Below are 25338 nucleotides of genomic sequence, written 5' to 3'. Positions count from 1 at the left end.
TGAATCAGGTTGTTTCTTTTTTGTTGTTGTTGAGGTTTTTTTAGTTGATTTTTGAGGCAATGCAAGACACTTGCAGATGGTAGAGTGCCAAATACCTAGCTCATTGTTGAGTGACTTTTGTAATAAAAAACACACCATCGTCATATTGCAAATGGTGTGCAAAGTCAAATACAGGACACAGATTAATGTCAAGGGCCACAATAGTGTGGCTGGAGCCTGCTTATTGACAGGAATAGCAATACCAGACCCTGTAAAAGTGTCATCAACAATGTGGCACCACTGATAACCTAAAGAGTATTGTCAGAGGTCTGGTATAGTCAATCTGCTAGTAGCATGTGTTGTTGTCTCTCTCACTGTGAGACAATGGGTCTTTTTCTTTTTTCTTTTTTGATTCTTCAGCTAAGACAGCAAAAGAGATGATTTATTGTACACTTATTACACTCGACCACAACTCAACACAGAACTAGTCAAGTGTGTCACAGGTCTAGTGCAAAGGACCAACAGGGACTGTTTTGGTGTGATGAGCAAGGTGGGACTCTCAGAGGTTGTCTTGATAATCGGATGGTGTGGAGTTCTAGATTCTTTGAGAGACAAGTTAGCATGCAGTCTGACAACTTGTACCAGCATTCCAAGCCTCTGACATTTCATGTTTCTGCTTCTGTGGCCTCCACGGTTGCCTCTGCCTCATCTTTCTTCTTTTGCACTTTAGCCTGCGCATTGACTTCTTCCTCCACTTGGCTCGCATGGCATGGAGGTTTCTAAGAAGATGGCACTAAAGCCGAGAGACAGGTCTTATTCTAAGACCCACAAGCCTGAGACAAGGTGATACCCTTTGCATCAGGAGCATCAAGTCCTTTACTTTGTGTTTACTCTGTAATGATAGAAATGTTCCTGTGTTTGGCATGATACTGGATTTAGCACCAGTAGTAGCAGTCTGAGCAGTGCGAGCTTGGTTCCAATTGGTCTCATCAGCCAGTGGGTCCTTACCATGAGCATCTAGGTGACCCAGATGGTTTGATCAGCAACTACAATTAATCTCTACAGTTTATGGACAGTCTGTAGTATATCATCTTGTAGTTTTCCAAGTGGCAGAACAAACATGCTATTGGTAATGCTTGAGCCAGTAAAAATATAGCAAGGTTTTCAAGGGGAATATTGGCCAGATCTGTGAGAATGTTCTTGAGTTCTGCCCATAGAACAGGGCAGCCACACCATTTTCAGTTCTGTGTAGGCGTCACTGAGGTTCTGTGCAGCAGCCCACTGGACACTATAGGGGGTTTCAGCTTAGTTGAATTATCAGTGAACCAGGTCAAGGCATTTAGGGGAACCTCTGTGAGTCAGAGGCCTCACTGAGCTAGCAGCTTTGGTTTAAGTTTCAGAATGGAACATCAGACTTTCCCAAAGAGATAGCTGCTACTTTTTTTTTTTTTTTTTTTAGTGTAAAGTTGAGATGCCACAGGCTGGTTGTATTCTTGAATATACCACATCCATGTGATGAGAGAGGCTAGGTGGGCCTTGCCTACCTCCTTAGTCATTGTGTTTGAGTCAACCTATTCTCAGATGGGAATCTTTTCAGAAGAGGTATACCTAGCAGCTGTGTCAGGGAGGCATTGAATCGAAACTGAAGAGGCACCTCCATAGGAGGCTACTCCTTTTGCCAGAGGCTGTGGTCATTAAAATCATCTGTGCACAGATACGTTTGCTCAAAGGGTCATAAGGATTGTAGGGCTCTAAAGCTACTAGTGCCTTTCTACAGAGCTCTTCCCAGTGGGCATAATCTTCTCCGGAACTTATGAGCATTCACAGTATAGGCATGTAAAATATTAATACCAATTATACATTCAGCAGTGGAAGCTCAGTGTACAACAGTAGTTCATTGGATGGTCCAAAAAAGGCTCACCCAAAAGTTTACATTAGCTTTCTCTCCCCACTGTGAACCCTACCCCAAAGCACAGGACAAGTATGAATGTGACCGGGCTTCTATATCCAGTAGAGCCAGCCATAGATTTTGAGTTTGTCCCCTTCCCAGAATTACCTAGCATGCCCAGGTGTGTTTTGTCTTCAACCTTCTTTGGGAATTTGGAGAACTTGGCCCCACCACTAATCATCTTTCTCTTTAAAGCAGTTGAGGTTGAGCTGTGAAGGAACCTGGGGAAGAGCAACTCTGTATCAGTAAACTGGGCATTTATTTTGTTTACCTGCAGTGTTTTAGGTCCACCCCAAGCCCTATAATTCTGTGGCAAGGTCTTCATTGTGGATATCATCCATATCTGTTTGAGAACATCTTGATTCAACAGCTATCACCACATTGCTTTCTGGCGGAGGCAGTGGGTTTTGTAACCCTTTGGCTGACATGGGCTTGATCTGCACAGTGTTATCATTGTTTTTTAGGAGTCCACCTTAATATGGGTTATTTGCAGCTCCGTTGTCAAGTAATATGTCTTAAATTCTTGCTAGTTTTCAATATTAGGACTTCAGGAGTTTTCTAAGACTGCAGGGCTAACAACAAGAATTACCTAGATTCAATGGACTGGTTTCTGATTCTCCAGTTCCCTTCATCATTTAAAAGCCAAACCAGTACAATAAGAGCCTGTAGACTGATTGGTGGCCAAGGGAGTTTGTCTAAGGGAAATTTCCCCAAGAATTCCAAGGTTTCTTATAGCAGACAGGACCTGCTACCAAAAAATGCTGATACCTTTTATTGTCATTTCAGAAGGATTGAATGTTAACAAAATAGATTGCAGGAGGAGCTAAGCAGTAAGATAGTCAGCTGTTGCCTTTCTTCAGTGAGCATTACGTGCCGAGCAATGTAATTTCATGCCTCTCGTCTTCCAAGCAAACTAGCCAGAGTTCTAAAGATTGACCTGGTTGTGCCCACAATGGTTGCATGTTTTCCTCCTTTCACACTCAGTGTAGATGATGTCTCTGTTAACTGTTGTTCAATAGGGATCAGAACCTTATGTGTTCCCCCTCCCTCCAGCAGACAAATCTTGGTACTAGTTGTTCATGGAGCAGACCTTCTGAGGCTGTCAGCTTGATGAGAAGGACTTGGCAATAATCAGGGCATCATTCAGGTTGTTGTCTTTGAACGTACCTATTTCCTGCTATTTAGCCTGAAACTTCCTCTTTAATTCAGTCTCATCAACGGGCAATAGTGTGGAGGACCATTCATGGCCTAGTTGGCCATATAATTTGGTTAACATGTTCATTAGTGGTATGTAAGGACTTTTCTCAGTCCCTGTTAACTGGCCTTTCCTTCCGTTTCTAGAAGTCTTTTCCCAAAACTGATCCTTGCCAAAACTGTCAGCAGTTGTGAAGGGCCTGAGATTTTACCTTTACAAGCTAACAAGTTAGCCTACTGCAATTTCATGGATTCATGAGATTCCTGGAACAGAAACAGAGGATCATCCTTACTTATGGCAGTAGCAGTAGTCAGAGTATCATCATTTGTGCCAGATACTGAGACCCAGTTTCCCCAGGTACTACAGAGAGAGCCAGATAATGCCTGCAACCATAGTTGGGTGCTTTAGAGGAAAGGGACTCCCAGTTTAGGGACTAAATTTTTTTTAGTTTACAGAAAAGCTTTCTAACCTTTGCACTGGAGGGTTGCATCATCTTTGTTATATTGGACAGTAAATTGCTTTTTGCTTTACAAGGAGACAACTATGTTTTTTTCTAAGGCTGTTTACTATATAAACAGTACTCTATAATAAACAAAGGGCATTAGTGCGGCTTCTCACAAGATATGCAAAAGTGCTAGATACTCATGGGGGAGGTGTCTCCTTTCACTTTATTTTGGAGTTGGTATAGCATTTTTGATTTCCCAATCAATTAAAAAATTCTGGTGAAATAAGACAGAACTGCCATAATTGCCTCTTACCTGGTTTCACTGCCTGTTGTCTTGTTCTTTCTGTTCTCAGTGTCTCTTCTAGAGGAATCTTCTTAAAATGCAGATATGATCATGTCACTCAGATTTGTCATTGCTTTCCCATTACTGTTAGGACAAAGCTTAAGTTGTTGAGCAGTTGTGCAATTATTTCTCATATGCTGACTACTACCCAGTTTTATTTATTTCATTTATTTCTTTTTTTGAGTTGATCCCAAAGTGCTGAGATCATAGGTGTGAGCCACCATGTCCAGCTCGACTACTATTCAATTTTAAAATATTGGCAACTAAATTTTAAAATATATTTTTGGCCAGATGTGGTTGCTCATACTTGTAATCCCAGCACTTTGGGAGGCTGAGGCAGGAGAATTGCTTGAGCACAGGAGCTCAAGACCAGATTGCATAACATAGTGAGACCTCATCTCTACAAAAAGCAAAAAATTTAGCCAGGTGTGGTGATGTGAGCCTGTAGTCTAGCTACTTGGGAGACTGAGGTGGAAGGGTGGCCTGCACACAGGCGGTTGAGTCTGCAGTTTGCTGTGATCATGCTACTGCACTCAAGCCTGAGTGACAGAGTGAGACTCTGACTCAAAAAAAAAAAAAATTATTAAAAAAATTCATAGGCCAGTACTAGGTAGGTTGCACCAAACAGGTGTGTAGACTACTTGTTGACAGTTTATTACCTCTGCTCTTGTCATTTTTTCTTATCCTTTTGTCTGTAGCATGTTATTCTTTTCTGCCATTAATAATTTCCATATCTGCCTCTTGTATCCCTATTCATCCTTTAAAATCTGCCTCTTCTGTACAGGCTTTAAGTGAACCCTGTTCAATCTAGTTAGTTGTTTTGCTGTCAACACCATTATAATAATTTCAAATAAACTGTGTGTGTGTCATTATAGCACTTACCTCATTGTGTTGTAATTACTGATTTTTTTTTTTGGTCTGGGGTCCCAATGAACAAATAAAGTGTAAACTACTAAAAAGCAGGACTCCTCTCCCCTTCTACTTGTATCAAGTCTTTAGGACAGAAAACTGAGAATTGTTTTAGAATCAAATACATTAAATTAGTTGCTTTTAATCTCCTTTAAATATTCCCTACTTTTAGCTTTGTATGATTTGCTTAATTTTGAAGAGAAAGATATAGTATCCACTGGAACATAGACGTGTGGTACAGTCTTATGGTCCAGCCTATATATGGTCCAATATATATGAATGTCACATATATTATTTACTATGCCAAATAATGTTTTCTTGCTTTGTTCAAATTTAAAATATAGACTGTGGATATTCATAAAGAGAAAGTGGCTCGAAGAGAGATTGGTATTTTAACAACAAATAAGAATACATCAAGAACTCATAAAATAATAGCACCTGCAAACATGGAGCGCCCTGTAAGGTATATTCGGAAACCAATTGACTACACAGTTCTGGATGATGTGGGCCATGGTGTCAAGGTAAGCATTTTATTTTGCATTAACTTGAACTGATTTTCATATCCAGTAAGTATTTTGGATAGGAAGGAAATGTGATAAAGATAATTTTCTTAATTAATAGATTCTCTTTAGCAGCTATCATTGTTTTTCACAGAATATTTAATATTAGTTATTTATTTTACTAAGCTTGGGGCAGAATTTACTTGCAACTGTATTAAAAAAGATAAAACTTAAAATGGTTATTCATTAAATAAACCATTTTAATCTTAAACTAGTATTATAAAATTGTGTTGTGAATGTGATGTCCTGCTTTCATCTCTATTTATTTAAAGATAAAAATGTTTAAAAATAAAAATCTATATGTTGTCCAAAATTGGTTTAGAAAAATAATTTATAAATATTTTTATTACTAAATATGTGTATGTGTTTGTATATCCGTGTACCTGTATGTGTTCATATATAAATCCAGCAAGTTACTTAAAAAAATGAAACTTGTATGTAATTTTGTTCTGTATAGCTGTACTCCCCCCCAAAAAAAACCCCCCAAAGCACCACAGGCTTTTAGAAAAGAGATTATTTGTTGCCCATGTTCATTTCTAAGGATGGCAGAACTAACTGATCTTGAAGAATTCCAGTAATCCGTCAATTTTTTGGTATTCATGGGCCATTTTGCAAGCTTCTAGAGTGATCTAAATTCTTTAGCCATCTCTGCTTGAATAAACTAACTATTCCTTTGGAATGTGGTAGTCCCTTTCTAAGAGGACTATTATTTGACTTTGTTTTTGGTCTTCACAATTTTTAAAACAATTTTTAAGGAGTCAACTGGAGTCTTATTTACTATGCCAAATAATGTTTGGCATAGTGAACATATTTGCTGATTGGTCTGACTGGTGCAGCTGCACTACTTAATAGAAAAGGCTGAGAGAGGCTGACGGTTACACCATTGCATAGTAACATGGAGTTCAAGTTGAGTTTTTATTCCCAATCTAATTATCTTTATTCTTTCATTTGAGACCAGCATATACTTGAATGCCAATTTTGTTATTTTCTTGTTTACTTGAAACAACAAATGAGGGAAGATGTGTGGGCATGTTTAGAATATTTTCTGTTATTTTAGGGTGGTGTTTAGTGTATTTAATTTATGTACTTTATTATAAGATATATATCAGTATATTAATGTACTGTAATAAGTATATACATATACTGTAATACAATAAGATATACATTAGTATATTTTCTCTTCATGGAGCCTAATAATGTTACTCAAATTTAATTTTCTAAATCCAGGGTGAAATGTAGTGTTTTAGGTAGGGTTCCAGATATTGTTTTCAGATAAAAGTGAGCAATATTATTTTAAACAAACGTAAAGAATATCATGATATAGTTTCTACAAATGAGAGTGTATTAAAGAGAAAGCGAATTCCTCTTTTGTATGATTTCCTGTAATGTTGCCTTTGTAGTCACCTGAAAAATGGTAGTACTTACTGAGAATGGCAGATGTTATGAAAAGAACTTGAAACTCTTCAAATCTATAAAAAGTTAAACTCTAAAACCTGAAGATAGTTTTTTCTTAATGGTATAGTAAAAGTTGTAATTCTTTAGGATGGTGCACATTGTTTCATGTGTGCAGAGTAGTCATCGATCATGAAGTAGCCTTTAGGATCAAAGCAGTGTTTCTTCAATTTTGGATTTTGGCTAAACTGTTTCAGATGAAAACTTAGAACTAAAACTACCTATATCTTCCAACTAATGTTGGCCTGCTTAGGATTTGCGTTTATAAGCTAGAAAGAAGAGGGTTTTCCAGACCCTGCTTGCTTATTCCTTAGTTAGAATCTGGCTAAGCCATTACTGTGCATGGTGAATTTGTGTTTTTGTTTTTTAAATTTTTGTTTTTTAAGAGACAGAATCTTGCTATGTTGTTCACGCTATCCTTGAATACCTGGGCTCAAACGATTCTTTCACCTTGGCCTTTCACTGTAGCCAGCTGATGATTTCTTTCTTTCTTTTTTTTTTATTGAGTTGGCGTCTCACTCTGTCGCCCAGGCTGGAGTGCAGTGGCATGATCTTGGCTCACTGCAGCCTTGACCTCCTGGTCTCAGGGGCTCTGTCCACCTCAGTTTCCTGAGTAGCTGGAACAACAGGTACATGCCACCATGCCTGGCTAATTTTTTGATTTTTTGATTTTTTTGTTTGTTTGTAGAGATGAGATCTTGCAATGTTGTCTAGGCTGCTCTCAGAACTCCTGGGCTCAAGTGATCCTCTTGCCTTGGCATTCCAGAGTGTTGGAACTAAAGTCTTGAGCCACTCAGGACTGGCCAATAATTTCATTTTTAAACCCCAAGAAGCTAGGCTCTTTTTTGATTTTGGAAGAAACCAGTGTTTTTGAATTTTAACATTTGCAGTTTATCACTTTTTAAAAAAAATAATGCTATTCTGCCATTCAAGTAATGAATACTCAGCATTTATCATTCAATAAAGTACTAGGTCTTGTACACTGATGTGTTAAAATAGTTTTACATCTAATATGTTATGGTGTTTGTATTTAAATGAAAGTATTTTTTAATCATCTGTGATTCAGTTGGATTAGTTGTGTGGGATAAAATGTTGGCCTAAGAAATAATTGGGCATATGTGAAATTGGCACAATTAAGTAGTGATTTCCTTATGAATATATTTCTTTTGAAAAATATGTGAAGCACGTGAGTATTTCCCCAGTACTTAAGGATATCTTTTGCTTTACAAAATATTTGAAATGGGACTGGATACAAGCTTATTAACATGAATTGATTAACTGTAAATGCAAACCTGTCCTATCAGATATAACTTATCTAGCATTAATTTCTACTTTTTCCCCCCCTTTTATTGCCAACGTAAAGTGGCTAAAAGCCAAGGTAAGAGACATTACTTATCATTTGATCCACAGTATTCCCTCTATATTGATAGAGGCTGCAGAGCCACTAAAATTTGAAAACTCTTCTTATGTCTGTCTGCTTTTCCCTGTAGGATTTATGTAGATTAAATCAACTCAAATTCAGTCAAATCAGCAACACCTAGCTTGGCAGTGTTAATATATCCAAGATATATTGACATCTACATTTATATAGGAACATTAATTTTGCTAACATTTATTGCTTTGCTCATTTTTCAATAGTTGCCTTGCTTTTGTTGACTTACAATTAGGAGGTTTCCCAGACATCATGTGTGACTTTGTTACTGAGTTGTTAGGAAAAAGGTTATTTTTCAGTTGGGTATTTTAGCAAATTGACAGCAAAATCTATAGCTTATATTTTTGCTCATATTTAAAAATTTTAGGAAACTCAGTGTTTGAATGCAGATAAGTTTGATCTCAGTGAAAATATTTAAAGTTAATATGTAAAATCTAATAATCTCATCTGTATTTTGCCATAAATATGAGTGACACAAAATAATCGGAAAAATCAAGTGTAAGTGGTTCCTTGACTTTTTAAAATGTAGTACCAAAGTCTTTATTAAAATTGTCTGGGAATCCTTATTTCACATTCTGATATTAAAAAAATAATACATGGTGTTAAAGCACCAAGAGAACAATTTGATATAAAAATAAAACCTTTCCCCCCCATATTTTAGCATGGAAATAACCAGCCTGCAAGAACTGGCACACTGTCGAGAACAAATCCTCCTACTCAGAAACCACCAAGTCCTCCCATGTCAGGCCGGGGAACACTGGGGTAAGAATTAACTGCATTTTATGAATTTGTATGGTAAAGGAAAAGATGTTTCTGTGACTTAAGTGGATCCTTGCCACAGGACCCTCTGTGTGACACTTCCTTTTACAGATTCATTTTAATTCTCACTTCTCTGAACAGAATCCAAAATGGATTTCCGCCTACTTTATAATATTTTCTATAGAAGTCTATACTAGAAATGTTTTTATATATGTGTAAATGGCATTTAAAAATTTTTTGTTCTCTATTAATTTTTAAAATGTAAATTTGACTTGTTTGTTTTAAATGGAATGACCACAGGATTCCACATATATCTTCTCGTGTATTCACAGTATTTTATTTATATGACCAAACTTTGACTAAATGGTCTACTTTGTGTGGTTTGGCTTTGTAGTCTGCAGCTCTTCTCTTTTCCCTATATAATGGCACCTGAAACTTAGGAGCTTCTTTACCTGGAGTACTTCTAACTGTGCTTCTGCTGCAAATTTTAGGCTCCTTCATACTAGTGTAGCTTTGTGAAGGCCAGTTGTAGAATTAGAAAAGGTAACCACTTGTGGCTTCATTCTTCCCAATTCTCAGTGTACTAAATACGTTGAATACTTGTCAAGATCTTATAGTTCTTCTTGTTCACAACAGGAACTATTATATTAGATTTCTTGTTTTTAGTGGAGAAGTTGTTCAATAATCCATTTTTTAAGAAGATTTTAGTTTTCATTTTCATTCTTTAAATCTGTCCCTGAAAAAAGCATGAAGTTATTAAACAGAAAAGTAAAAATTATTCATTGAGCAATTAATGATGCTACAAGTAGGATCTGTATGTATATTTCTATTTCCATATTGAGTTGGGAATAAATTGCAGCTTCCTTTGTAAAGAAATTTAGCTTCCTTTGTAAAAGACAGTGGTTTATGGGTGACTGAACTGGGAATAATGTATGTCTCAAAGTTTGATATTATTGTACATTTAAAAAATTTTAACCATTATTTTTAGAAAGAAGGTTAGAACTTTAAATTACCCTTTCCTATGGTTTTCCTAAGAAATGGTAAGAAATTTTAGTTTTCATGTTGAAGTAGTAAAATTCATATACCCCAATTAAGAACTTTTTAAAAATTATAAACTTTATTTATTAAAAAATCTTTTAAAATTCTGGTATACTTGGTCATAAAGGGACAGTCACAAATTGGGGGGGGTATTATTTTATCTTTCTTATTATTCCTTTCTTCACTTCTTTAGACGAAATACTCCTTATAAAACCCTGGAACCTGTTAAACCCCCAACAGTTCCTAATGACTATATGACAAGTCCTGCTAGGCTTGGAAGTCAGCACAGTCCAGGCAGAACAGCTTCTTTAAATCAGAGACCAAGGACACACAGGTAAACCTCTCAGGTTGAGTATTTGAACATCTGAGTATGGGTTTTATTGAATGGTGACAAGTTCCTATAAAGGTGTGGAGTAAAGGTGAAGTGCTATTCTAATGCTAATACCAATGTAAATGTTGGGGGGGGTAATGTATGTTTCTATAAATTTGTGTCATAACTTCTGGAGTGTTTTTTTTTTTTTTTTTAGATTTTAAAAATATTTCTTTATATTATTAATGAATTGTGTTTCCTTCTTTTGACGAAGGTACAGATATATATTTGGATCAGGCTAAAGAATGTTTTAAGATGGGCCAGGTGTGGTAATTTAGGCTTGTAATCCTAGCATTTTGTGAGGCTGAGGCACGAGTGTTGCTCAAGGTCAGGAGTTTCAGACCAGCCTGGATAGTATAGCAAGGCCCTATTTTTACAAAATCAAAAAAAAAAAAAAAAATTATCTGGTGTTAAAATTATCTGAGTAGTCCCAGTTACTCGAGAGGCTGAAGTATGAGATTGCTTGAACCCAGGCTACAGTGAGGCTGCAGTGAGCTATGATCATGCCATTGCACTCCAACCTGGGTGACAGAGCGAGACAAAAAAGAATGTTTTTAAATGGTCTTTTAAAAAGGTGCAAGGCAACTTTTCTTAAATACTTTTGGAGAAAAGATTAAATGTCATAGAAATTACACACCATGATTTACACTTTGAGGGATTGGAAGAAAGAAGATTTAGCTTTAATCCAAGGAAGACTTTTTTAAGAGAGATAATATACTAGAATATATTATTGTATATATTATTTAAAAATGTTCTTAGGACCAGGCATGATGGCTCATGCCTGTAATTCTAGTACTCTGGGAGGCCAGGGCAGGAGGATTGCTTGAGCCCAGGAGTTCAAGACCAGCCTGGGCAACATAGTGAGACCTCGTCTTTACAAAAAATACAAAAATTAACTGGGTGTGGTGGCATGTGCCTGTAGTACCAGCTATTTGGGAGGTTGATGCAGGAGGATCAGTTAATTCCAAGATGTAAAGGCTGTGGAAAGCCAGAGTCATGTCACTGTCCTCCAGTCTGGGTGACAGAGTGAGACGTTGAACTCAGTTAAAAAAAAAAAAAAGTCCTAAAAATCAGCTACCCAGTGGGTTTTTAACATATCTTCAGAAAAGCATACACTTTATTAAGTGATGGATAGATACACACTCATGTAACTATCCCCCGGATCAGAAAATGGAAAACTACCAGCAACTCAGAAGTCCCTGTCATGCTCTTTCCCAATTATTGCCTCATCCTTCTTTCCCCCAAAAGTAGCCACTTCAATTTCTGAATACTTTTATAAATCTAGGTAAATTTATTATATGACTTAATTTGCTTTATTCTTTATCTCACTGAATTACTTGGACAAAGAACCGCTCTGCTTTGATTTTTAGGTTGGTAAATTAGAGATAACTTAGCAAAATTATTTATAAGGCTTCAACTAAATAGGGTGTATCAAGCTATAAGATGCTAGGGTAATTGGTATTTATTGCTGTTGTCACTATTAGTAAATAAATTGTTAAATTGATAACTGCAGATACTATATCAAATTAAATTCAGTGAGGATTCAATGGTTCTCTTTTTATGTTTGTTATTGAATTACTGGATTACAGTATGGCTTCCTCTATAATGGAAGCATTGATAGTTTAATCACACTCAACAAGCATTTACTAAGAGTTATTAAATTAGTCATATACCAATAGGATACAGTTCTGTTTTTTTCAGGGACTCATTCTATTAAAATAGATGAATAAACTTTTTCTGTAAAGGGCCAGGTTGTCAATATTTTAGGATTTGAGGGCCATATGTTTTCTGCTGCAATTGCTCAGTTCTATCATTGTAGCAGAAAAGCAGCCATAGACAATACGTAAATGAATGGGCATGACTGTGTTCCAGTAAAACTTTATTTATGGCACTGAAATTTGAATTTTATATAATTTTAATGTGTTAGAAAGTAGTATTCCTCTTTTGATTTTTTTTTTTTTTTTTGAGTCAAGGTTTCACTCTGTTGCCCAGGCTACAGTGCAGTGGCATGCTCACAACTACTGCAGTCTCACCTGCTGGGTTCAGGTGATTCTTCTGCCTCAGCCATCCAAGTAGCTGGAATCACAGGCGTGTGCCATCATGCTCGACTGATTTTTTGATTTATTGTAGAGATGAGGTCTTGCCAAGTTGCCCATACTGGTCTCAAAACCCTGGTCGTGGGCAGTCCTCTAGTCTCTGCCTCCCAAAGTGCTGGGATTGCAGCATGAGCTACTACTTCCAGCTTGATTTATTTTTTTTTAACATTTAAGAATATTCTTAGCTCACAAGTTGTAAACATCAGGCAGTGGACCAGTTTCAGCCCACAGGCCATAATTTACCAACCTCTGTGTTAGAAGAAAGACACATAAATCAGTAGTTATAGACAAAAATAAGTATGAAAATATTCATGTATCTATGATGCAATGATGGCACATTGCTGTGTATTAATCACCTAGATTGAGGGAGTTAGGGAAGCCTTCACATTTAAGCTATTTTTGTTATGTAAGTTATTTTTCTCTTCCATTAACATGTGATGATAATCTGATTATAGAATGATATTGTCCAGGTGTTGCAAATCTTTGCTCTGTTGAGTTTCTGGGCTTATCAAGCAAATGATGTTGATTTTAAAACATAATATGCAAGGCTATATTTGTACACATGTATGTTTTCATAGTTGTATGTATATACTCACAGTACTGAAACAACTGGATAGTGCAAGATCTTATAACTTACTAGAAACAACTAGTGTCAAGTCTTACAGCCTACAAGATAATAGTTCCATAGAAGCAAAATAGGAAGCAATTGGTTGGAGTTTATCAGCAGCAATTATTTCAGAATGCCCACATGGAAGCTTCACTACTTTTTTGCTATTATGGTTATTTTCCAGAAAATTTTCCTGTTTTGTCTCCTTTCTTTGAGATGAGTGGAAATTTTCATATTAATTTCAGACTGGAATTGATTACCCTTTTAATTCTATAGCCTCTTGTATATTCTCTTTTGTGGTGTCTTTCATACTATTTTTAGTTTCTGTGTTCTCATGCCTATGATCTTGGTGACAGTTGTTGATGTCTACATTGTTCACTGTTCTTCATAAGGTTTAATAACACTTGTCAACTCGTACTGTAAAATTTTGTTGGCTGTAAATTTCTCAACAGAAATGATTCTGAGTACTGTATTATCATTATGTTGGTTTCAGATAGATTGAAAAGTAAGGTGAAACATTAAAACCACTTCGAGTGTTAGGGTTTAGATTTGCGATAAGCATTTAAAAAATTTCACAAGTTTTTGAGGTTTCCACATCCCTAGATTCAACCAGCCTTGTGTCAGAAATACAGTATTTGTGGCATGCAGGACCTGTGGGTTATGGAGGACCAACTTTTCTTATCAGCAGGCTCTGCTGGGTTAACTGGGAAGACTTGAGCGTCATGGATGTTGGCATGTGGGGGGAGGGTCCTGGAACCAATCCCCTGAGGAGACTGAGGGATGACTGTATGTCTCGTAAAAGGAGTGGCCTTGGGTTGATTATCACATTTAAAAAAATTTTTTTTTTAGTCTCTAGAATTAGATTTTTTCCACAATTTTTTCTTTCTTTTTTTCCAGTGGAAGTAGTGGAGGAAGTGGAAGTCGAGAGAACAGTGGAAGCAGTAGTATTGGCATTCCCATTGCTGTGCCTACACCTTCACCACCCACTATTGGACCAGGTTTGTTATTTATTAATCTGTGTTTAATATGTGCTGATATTTATAAGCTTTATTATGGAAGGCTGAAATAGCGTAATCATTGGTTAAAATTATTAATTACATTTGTGATTGTTGCTAGAATAAAAACTAATAAATTTAAAATTTTGAGATTGGTTTTCATGGTCTTTAGAATTTTGTCAGCTGTTTCTCCTTAGTGCATATTAAATAGCTTTGTTAAATAACTTTTTGGTCATTTTGCTTTGTAAATATATTTATTCTTTAGTATCAGTGGGGGATTGGTTCCAGGATGCTCATGATTAAAAACTGGAGTAATAATTGCATGTAACCTGCACACATCCACTCATGTACTTTAAATAATCTCTAGATTACTTCTAATACTTAATGCAGTGTAAATGCTCTGTAAATAGTTATTATGCAGTATCATTTAGGGAGTAATGACAAGAAAAAAGTCTGTATATTCTTAGAGATGCAACCATCCATTTTTTTGACCTGAATATTTTCGATTTGCTATTGGCTGAATATTGTGATAAGGAACCCATGGATGTGGAGGGCCAGATTTATTTGCCTTGAGCACTAGTCAAGAATGCATTTATTTCAAGAGCAGACCAATACTGTATGATACTCCAGCCAATGGATCAGTGTCTATAAAGGTGAATTGTATTTCAAAGAGTTTTCATATTGCTTTGTAGGCTAGTATCTCAACTCTGGTGTTTACTTGTTCTGTGACTTTACTACATTTATATGTGAATTCAGTATATATTTCAGTAAAAGGCAATGAATGTAAAATAAGATTAAAATAGAAAAAGTGTTTTTACTTTTTAGTATTAAAGAAATACTTGGATGGCATTGAATTAGCCCTTGGTTTTTAGTAAATGAAATGAGTTTTTTTTTATAGTGTTAAAAAATGTACATTTTAAAAGTATGATAATGAAAAATGTTAGGGAAGAAATTCCTGGCTTTTCAAGTATATTTTTGAAAAAGGAGAAAAGGCAGCTTATAAAAGCAGGTATATTTTATAGTTAATGCAGGTATAAACTCAGTGCCCATTTTAACCTAGTAAAATTCTTAGTCATTTGAACATGCTTTACCTGTGGTTATCTTTTTTCTTCTTTCCAGTACTTTGTACTTTCTTGCCATTTCAGAATGTTTAGTTTTCTTTTCTTGTACTCTGACCTGAATTATAAACTATTTTATTAGAAAACATATCTGTCCCTCCTCCTTCTGGAGCTCCACCAGCACCACCTCTGCCACCACTTCTCCCAGTGAGCACTGTGATAGGTGAGATTGCATAACCCTTGGAGCCATTGAACTTAACTTTGCATAATTCATAATAAACGCCTCTGTAGCTAATAGACTGCTAGCTTTTATAGTTATTAGGTCACAGGTGATAATACAAAGGTTAAAGTATTAAATCTAATATACACTAATTTTTTTCTGGTGAAAGGCTTCTGAACTTACACAGTAGACAAATAACTTTTTCTGTAATATGAAATGTTTCTATGCTTGGTTTATAACCAACTTAATATGGTTTTTATTCGTTGTTTGTTTAGATTTTTCTAGTATAATTTATAGTAGTGATTGTTCAAAAACATTTAAATTAGTGATGTAACTCCCCCTCCCCCCAAATGAAACTTGATTGGAACTCCCTGGTAAATATAAGAATTGGGGCAAAAGGCGGGGATAGGAGGAGAAAAATAGAAAGGAAAATGGTGTATGGTATGGGGTGTTGAGGCTTCCCTGAAGGTCAAAGTTTGAAAATCTCTGTTATGGTCTAGTTTTTATGACATCTGAGAATGCCATGACATAGTTTTTTCAATAAAGATGCATTTAAATTGTTCCCAAGCTGGTGATGACTAGAGTGAACATATAAGGAATTTTAAATATCAGTATAAAAACCATTCACCCTAGAAATACACAGTAACAGTAATCTGGATAGAAATGGATACCCAAGTGTTTCAAATAATGAGATCTGAGTTTTGGTTTAGGTGAAATAAAGCTGTCTTAAACATTTTTTCAAAACATTTGCACATGTACACAAAGGAAAAGGGAGAAAGGAAGTAATAAAAAAGAAGACCCTAATAAAGATATTGTTGGTTGAAAATCCATGTCAGAAAAAAATGCCTTCAACCCAATTAATAATCAGGAAATTAATATTAAAACTACACTGGATGCTATTTTATATCTACCAGATAGATAAAAATGTATAGAAGTCCACTAGTACCAGTGTTGGTGAGGAAGTGTGGTAACAGGAAGTGCATTGCTGATAGGAGTCTATTAGTTAACATACTCATTTTGGAAAGTAATTTATTGTCGCCTAGTCAAGTTTAACATGTATCTACTCTAGATTTATCAATTTCATTTCTACAGATTTACTCTAGAGCACTAGTTCTCAAAGTATGGTTAGAGGACCTTTGAGGGTTACCAAGATCCTTACGTGGAGTTTTTGAGTTCAGAACTATATTTATTATTTTCCTTTTTCTTTTCTTTTTTTTTTGAGTTGGAGTCTCACTCTGTCACCCAGACTGGAGTGCCATGGCCGCTCCCGGCCACCACAACCTCGACCTGCTGGGCTCCGGCAATCCTTCCACCTCAGCCTTCCAAGTAGCTGGAACTACAGGCGCGCGCTACCATGCCCGGCTAATTTTTGATTTATTGTAGAGATGAGGTCTCGTCTGCCCAGGCGGGTCTCAAACCCACGGGCTCAGGCAATACACTCACCTCGGCCTCCCAAAGCGCTGGGATTACAGGCTGAGCCACCGAGCCCGGCCATTATTTTCCTTTTTCATCCTCATTCTGTTATAACTATGCAGTGCAATTTTCCAGAAGCCACATGAAGTATGATAAAATTATTGCTTGAACAGCTAATGAAATGCATGCTTGTATATTTATATGTTTTAAAACTGTATCAACTTTAATACAGTTTTCATTTCAAATACAGTAATTATCTGTGGCTATAACCCACATCAACAATAGCCTTTTAGAATTTTCTAATTTTTGAATAGACCCCTAAGACCAAAAAGTTTGAAAACCACTGTCCTAGAGCCCCAGACCATCCACATCTGGAAACTAGTTAGAAATATAAATTCTCAGGTCCTATTCCAGACCTGCTTCAATCAAAAACTCTGAGAATGGGCCCAGCCTTCTTTATTGTCACAGGCCTTCTAGGTGAAATGCTGATTGGTGCTGAAGTTTGAAAACCACTGTCCTAGAGAGATTTAGGGACCACATTTAGGAGTGTTCATAGTAGTTGTATTAATAGCACAAATTTCAGTGCAACCCAGATGTCTAATGTAAAATGGATCAATTGTGGTATATTCACATACAAATAAAGCAGCAAAAATGAATATTGATATACTTATCCACATGAATTAATTTTTAAAAATATTATCAAGGGAAAAGAACAATTCAACAGAATACATACAGATTCATTCCCTTATAGAATTTCATGAATTTGTAGAAACTACATATATTGTTTAAGGATATATATTCATATGTGATTAAAAACTATATAGAAAAGAAGGAACGCTTAACACATGCCTTGTGGGATCGAGATCCAGGAAGGACACACAGGAAGCTTCAGTGATATCATTAATATTCTGTTTCTTGAGCTGGTTGTTTATCTTATTTCTTTAAAAAATTTGTATATTTATATATAACATTATGTATACATATCAGTCATGTACCCTTTGACACTGTGGTTTATTTCATAATAAAATATTAATAAATTCTAAAATGGACATAGTTTGAAATGACTAAATAATTCGTTTTTAGTTTTGAATCACAAAGAAAAATAACTTGGATTATATAAAACTTTTTATATAAGCAAGAGACAGTTAAAAATCCCCCCTTCCCCCTGGTTTTTGGTTTGTTGGCTTTTTGAGTCAGTGTCTTAACTCTGTCACTCGTGCTGGAGTGCAGTAGGGCTTGATCATGTCTCACTGCAACCTGACCTCCCAGTTGATCCTTCTGTCTCAGACTCCTGAGTAGCTAGGACTAAGGAGCATACCATCATGGCCAGCTAATTTTTTGATGTTTTGTAGAGATGAGTTCTCCCTATGTTGCATAGGCTGGTCTCAAACTCCTTGGGTTCAAACAATCATCCCGCCTCAACCCCCTAAACTGCTGTGATTACAGGTGTGGGCCACTGCACCCAGCCTAGAAATCCCTTTACAGAGATTTCTATTAAAAATGGTTAAAGGCTTACTTCTTAATGCTCTGGAAAGCCTAGCTGTCCAAAATTATTCATTCATGAAGGCTTTTAAATAGATGATTATTTTAAAACTTTGTTTCTATTTAGAAAATGAGTATGTGGATGATTCAAATAATTAGTGACTGCCTATGGTTTGGGAGTTCCAAATTGTTACACATCAGCACTTCTTTTAATGAACAACCCCTGCTGTGCAGTTTTATCTAATACCTTGTATGACCTCTAAGATTAAAGTAGACAAGTGAATGAAGATAAACTAGGATGCTGATAGTGTTTGGTGTTTGGGTGGGGCAAGGATGATAATGTTAATCCTGAAGTTAACTTTGGAAAATATAGTTAACCTTAAAGGCTTTCAGCACTACTCACTTTAAAAATATTAAACTTTTGAAATTTTAAGTATTAATAATTCTTTTTTCAGTTTAGATATTAAGTTCTGTATATAAGCATGATAATTAAAAAGAAAAAAGCAGATTGCTTTGGGTGTAGACTAAAAAAAAAGTCCTCCAATCATGGAGAAAGATAATAGATTTTCTAAACAAGGAAAAAAATGCCATATTATAGAGTCTAAAAATCGTTCTACTTTTGTCAGTTATAAAAATTTAAGTGATAGGTAGTGTTAATTTTAAAAGTTTGGAGCAACAAAACAAATGTGATATATGTAAGTTATTCGAAAGTAGCAGTTGTACTACTCTTAAAAATGATTCTACTGTGATATGTATCGATACTAATAACTGCTAATGCAGTAATGACCTAAAAATAGTAGTAGGTGAAATTTTATCATTTAAATTGGATTTGGCTATATAGATAATCTGATACTGTGAATCAAAATTCTGAAAACTTTGGCAATGGAAAGAAAAGGAGGAAGTTTGTGAACCAGATACATCTAAAGACTGACACTTTGCACCTCACACTATCTTGGTACTTCCGTTGTTGGGGAGACAGTTTACATATAAAAGCCATATGTCAACGCATAAATTTATATGTAATATTAGCAAATTACCATTTGAGATTATACTTATTTAAATAATTGCTTAAGTACCTTTGCAGCTTTCCACACAGCTGTTTTTAACTTCAGAGAGAGTTATTTGACTTTTATCTTTACTTTTCTCTTTCTTTTGTGCCTTGATCTTGTAAAAGTAATAGATATTTCTTGCTGAGAGTACCCCACCCCCTCTGTTTTGCTGCCTGAGGTGATTAAATGCTCAAGTCTCTTTGTTGGTTGCCTTTGACTAATGCTTTTCAGCAGCCCCGGGCTCAGCTCCTGGTTCCCAGTTTGGCACAATGACCAGGCAGATATCTCGACACAACTCTACCACTTCTTCGACATCTTCTGGTGGATACAGACGAACTCCCTCTGTGACTGCTCAATTTTCTACTCAGCCTCATGTTAATGGAGGTCCACTTTATTCTCAAAATTCAAGTAAGCTTGTGCTTTGCAGGCATACAGCAACAGTGGAGCTCCTCTTGAAGAAAATTATTTGAAAATGTTAATCTTGCCAGTGATAGACAACAATTGAAACCAGGCTATTTTATGTTTATTTTTGTTTTAGAATATTAGTCTTTGAATCATACCATCTTAAGAGTAATTGCTTGCATTCTCTTCCAAAATTCAGACTTATTAAGCATACTTAACTAAATTTATCAAAATCTCAATATTGAGCATACTACAATAATGCTTTAATGTGCCATTCTTATTACTATAAGAACTAGAGAACAAAATCATCACTGAACTAAATTAAACAATTTGTTTTTATTGGCGTATTTGATACAGTTCAGAAACAGTAAAACAAAAGACACAAATATTGTGAAAATTTTCCTTTAAAATAATGTAATGAAATTGCTGGCTATCACTTTTAAGGTCATTAACCTATACCAAAATGAGTTCAAAACCAATTAATGTTTTGTGATGCCTGCTTAATTGCTCTGTCTCTGAATAATTCTAATAGTGGGAAGGATTTTCTTTTGATTTCTTTCTGTTCACCTCAAATTGCACATCTCAACACTAATTGCAATCAGTGATTAAAAGCTGATAAGATTAGAAAATAATTTGAGCATATAATGTTAGGAAGTTGGAATAGCTTAGGTTACTCATTAATATCACTTACTGTATTAGGATACTTAATGCAAAAAGAAAAGAGAGAAAAATCAGAAATGAGACTGTTGTCTAGTATGTATTTCTCATTTGAGTTGTGCTTACTGAGACATGCTTTCCCATGTACCTTTTGTAGACTCTACTAGACTAGAGCTGCATATTAGTTTACATAATAACACAGTATACTCACCAAATTCTTCATATTTTACATACATGGTTGGTTTAAAGTCTATATGCTAGAGGGTAGTTCCCTTGTTATTTTATTTTTTTGTTTAAATTTTAGAGTTAAGATTGGGTTATAGCAAAAACTGAGAATTGGAAACCACTTTAGCAAAAATGCCAAAATTCACAGGCTATCCCAAAATTTATATAATTTTTTCCAGACTAAAGGATTCAAGCTACTAAGAAGTATTAAAATTTACCAATTAGAGTTTTACCTCACATTTGGTATTAAAAGGACCAGTGTTTGTTCACAAATTATCTAATAATTTAACTCACTAGTTTGATGAGTCTTAATTTATTTAATATTTTGAGTTTCTAGATCCCATCTTTATGTTCATTGTTTTTCTTTCCCCCCTTTGGCACTTAATTTACTCTGCAAATAGGATTTTTTAGTGACTCTCTGCATAATACTTGCTTGTATAATTTTATTTTAGCAGTACTTGGGTGAGTTATTTTTATTTATTTTTATTTTTGGATGAGTTATTTTTAAACAAGGTACTTTCATTTCTGAATGTCTGCATTCAATTGACTATTAGAAAGCAAATTTGGCCTCAAATTTTAAATATATTGTTTTACCAAATTAATTATCCTTCAATCTGATTTACTATCGGTATTGTTGCAGTAATAGTAGTATGTAAATGTTCTTAGTGTTTTGATGTGCGTATTTCCTTCTGTCTAAATGTGGTGGTAATGATTAGTATCTTCACAGCATAACTTTTATTTTTCTTTACATACTAACAAGCATGGCTAGTTACTAAGGGTTGTTTCTAAAACACTTTTTTAGGTTTGTGGGCATTACTATCTTTTTAAATCAAAACCTCTAACCTTCTATTATTTAAGAGCCTTCTATATACAGAGTATCAGAATGAAAGAGGACAAATTTCATAGTGAATTGAATGTTATTTTTAGCTGTGCAATGAATATTAATGCATATAATTGCTTTGTTATTTCTTTGAACACTGAGCCTCTTTCAAATTTTTATGCTTACCAACAAAATTTGTACATTGAATTAGTCTAATTGAAACAAATCTTTTGATTAAATAACCCTTGAGAAACAGTAAATTGTTTTACTCTGTCAATTTAGTGTCACTTCGTAGTGACTCTCAGTAAACTAAATTTTGTTATCTAGTCCTGTTGACGTTTTCTGATTAATCTTTGACAAATACTATCTTGCTAAAATGAGACAAAGTCATAAACATAAAAATGTTTACTTCTAGTGTGTGTTATAATTTTTAGTACATTGTTGCTCACCTGAGCATTCCGTATCAATTTCCTATGAGTTATATCCTCTTCAGAAATAAGTTTGAATATATTTCAAGTTATCCAGTGATACATTAGAAATTACGTTAATGCAAATAATTCATATTTTAACATATTGGAAACCAGGTTTCAGAACACTGATTTAAAAAATCAATTTTGCGATATCCTTTGAAACTTTGAATAATTAACATGGTAAATGAGCACTCTTACTCCCTGGTAAATTTAGAAGTGATATCTTTAACAATACTATTGCCAATTTAAAAAATAATGACAATCTTGTTTTATAACCAAGAGTTTTTCCTGGAGAGTTGTATGCACATTTAGAGATATAATCGAAAGGAAGCCTGTGATCAATGTATTTATTGATATGAGATAAGCCGCTATTAAAGAATATAGTTTATTTATTTTGGTTCTAATTTGCAACATTGTCTTGAAGCTACACAAACCTGTTAGTTTATAGAGTTAAGACAAAGAAAAGATATTCTGGAAACCTGTATAAGCATTTCATTATTACCTATTTTAGAAATCTTTCCTTAGAATTTGAAAATGTTATTGCATTAAAGTGAATGTGATGGTAAATGTAAATATTCCCCAAACAATATAACGTTAGGGCTAAATTATTTGTTATTTCATAAAATTAACCAACTAATTGGCTAAGCACTACTTAGCCTTTAGGTTTGCTTGTGGGAAATGAACTTAAAGAAGGTTCTGTAGGTTTTTGTTATGTTTTTTTGTTTTGTTTTGTTTCATTTGCAAACTGTTCTTTGCATACTTATGTTTGTGGTCCTTGTAACTGACTTCTGCTTTTTGTTTGTTTCCTTTTCTTTCCTTTATCTGTTTTACTTCCCCCATACTGTGTTGTTGCTACCAGTTTCTATTGCTCCACCCCCTCCCCCTATGCCTCAGTTGACTCCACAGATACCTCTCACAGGCTTCGTGGCCAGGGTGCAGGAAAACAGTAAGTTTGGAAAAACTGAGCTATCAAAGAGTAGAGGCTGTCTCCTTATAGCATGCATGGCTGATGAGTCATCATTTTTCTTACTTTTATTGAGAAGCTAATCTTATCTGAAAATAGGTACAGATATGTTCTTGAAACTGAAGAGCACGGTCTTCAGTTTTTTCTCTTGTGTGCATGATTACTGACCCATATAAGTTTCAGAACTGCAGGTTTCTTATGTCTTTACATGAGATCTGATCTTTACATATTCTTAAGGCAAGAATAATCAAACACAGAAATTCAAATTGTATGTAAACTTGTCGCTTCTAATAGTTATTAGGGGATAATTAAAACATTTTATAGTCTAACAAATGTATTAAGATACAGATAGTTATACTGTGAGATTGTATTTATTATGAAATTGGTACTGGTTGTTTTCCCCTTTTAATTACAAAAAAAGTTTTAGGGAAAGATTTGTAGGTGCAGATTTTTATAATTAAATGACATTGAACTATGTTCAAGGTTCATTGTTAGGATAAGAATGAATGTCCAAGAATAAGTACGCTGCATCCTTGCTGTTCTTTTAAGGGTAAGAGATAAGCATTGTAGAGCCCTCTTCATGTTTGGCTACCTGTAGGCCATGAGTATTGCTTCTGAATATGAAAATGTTAACTTTTTAAGGTCTTCTCTGAATGCAGATCAGGTTTATTGATTATTAGGAAATCATTTTAAATTTATGACTTTAATCAGCATAGACTAGTTTAATATTACTTGCCTATTTGGAAGTCTTAGAGGATGTATAATTCTAACTATATGAATATAGCGAATGTCATATGGCAAAATGAAAAATACCTCTATTACTAAATTATATTATGCCTAACTGTTGAGATTAAGATGCTAATGTGGTATAGTTTTAATTAACTTCATTTAAGATCATCACTATGAAAGTAAACCTCAGAGTGGTTTGAGCAGACAAGTAACTCACTTGCCTAGCCCATCTTCTAAGAGAATATATTATGGCAAATTAAATTCCTCAGCTTTTGCTGACCCTATTGTGTTATTCTCCCTATTCTCTCCCTTCTGTCAGCTAAATATTTGTTTATTCAATGTTTACATTCAAGGCTCTGGGAAGAATACAAGTAGTTTAAGACAAAGCCCTTTCAAGAAATATAGATCTTGGGCTGTTTCAAAATGTTGAAATTTCTGAGTTTGTAAGCCATTCTTACTGCTAACATCTGTTTGAAAACCCTAGTGTGTTCAAATATTTAAAAATAAATCAATCTTATTTAAAAAGTAGGCGAATAAGGATAAATTAATGATGCAGAGTTTAAAAATGAAGCCACGGCCTCAACCCGCTGGGCTCCAGCCGTTCTTCCGCCTCAGCCTTCCAGGTGGCTGGAGCTGCAGGCGTGCACTACCACGCACGGCTGATTTTTGATTTATTGTAGAGATGAGGTCTCGCCAAGTTGCCCAGGCGGGTCTTGAACCCGCGGGCTCGGGCAGTCCACTCACCTCAGCCTCCCAAAGGTGTGGGATTACAGGCTGAGCCACCGAGCCCAGCTTTTGTTCAGGCTTTTAACTGCCCTTTTATGAAACTATGATGCTATTAGACGGTAGTATTTTTTTGGTGTGTGATGTTTTGTTTTGCCTTTCTGCCTTATTTGGAAAAATAAAAAGTTGTTAACCTTAAAAAAAATAAAAAAAATAAAAAAATAAAAATGAAGCCAGTTCAACCTTTTGAACTGCCATATTGCTAAAAATTATTAGGAAACAATTTTAAATGACCATAATGAACATCAATTTTCTGGGTTCAAACATTATTGAGTAGCTTTTTGATAACTTTAAAAAAAAATCAATATTAATGTATATTATTCTAGGCCCATGGTACTGTGCTAGTTCTTTTTACCAAACAGATGAACTCTAGTTAGTTATTCTTGTGCTGCACATTCCCCAACTTCACTTGGTATCTATTTTCTTAGAGTATGTTAGGAAGATTGGTGGTAAACTGTAAATGTTTTAAATGTTTTGTGAAGTATACATTTTCCATGTTCTTCCCCTAAATATCCATTTTCTTATGGCACTCAAAGTGGGTGCAATGCATGTAGCAGTTACCTAATAATAAGTGTTTTTGTTTGAGATAAGAACCACTAAAAAGTCAGCAATGTGTTTATATCTGTTTATGATTAACATCAGAAAGCATTTTTGAACTAATTACACATGGTGCTAGACAAAGTATTATGCTGAGAATTAGATTGACCAGACTCCTGCTATAATTTGAAGATAAGCTAATGTAGATTTACAGCAGTTGGACATAAAGACAATTGAGTCAAAACATTAAACTAGTGCATTGTATATAAATCAAGAGTAAATGTAGCTTGGAATTCAGGCAAACATTTGTAATATACACATTATGTCAAATTAAGGGTGTGAACTATGGCTCTTTGACATCAGGATGGTTTCATACTTATTTTCCTCTCCTCTCATTAATA

The 25338-nt window shown here is 35.0% G+C and overlaps 1 protein-coding gene across 2 annotated transcripts in view; it reads left to right on the top strand.

Annotated features, from left to right (window-relative positions):
- Positions 1-25338, top strand: part of ABI1 (abl interactor 1) — a 77465-nt gene that overhangs the window by 43568 nt on the left and 8559 nt on the right. Inside the window, exons 3-10 of one of the 2 annotated variants that reach the window (XM_008070529.2) lie at positions 5164-5340; positions 8195-8209; positions 8925-9025; positions 10254-10394; positions 14031-14131; positions 15329-15409; positions 19582-19758; positions 22784-22870. In XM_008070529.2, the coding sequence (XP_008068720.2) occupies positions 5164-5340; positions 8195-8209; positions 8925-9025; positions 10254-10394; positions 14031-14131; positions 15329-15409; positions 19582-19758; positions 22784-22870 (880 nt within the window). The remainder of the gene's footprint in view (positions 1-5163; positions 5341-8194; positions 8210-8924; positions 9026-10253; positions 10395-14030; positions 14132-15328; positions 15410-19581; positions 19759-22783; positions 22871-25338) is intronic. The other variant, XM_021718799.1, reaches the window with a different exon arrangement.

This window comes from Carlito syrichta, unplaced genomic scaffold (genome assembly GCF_000164805.1).
Source record: "Carlito syrichta isolate Samal-C Ts95f unplaced genomic scaffold, Tarsius_syrichta-2.0.1 Scaffold313477, whole genome shotgun sequence".
Lineage (NCBI taxonomy): Eukaryota > Metazoa > Chordata > Mammalia > Primates > Tarsiidae > Carlito > Carlito syrichta.
This window is presented reverse-complemented; position numbering and strand designations above follow the sequence as displayed.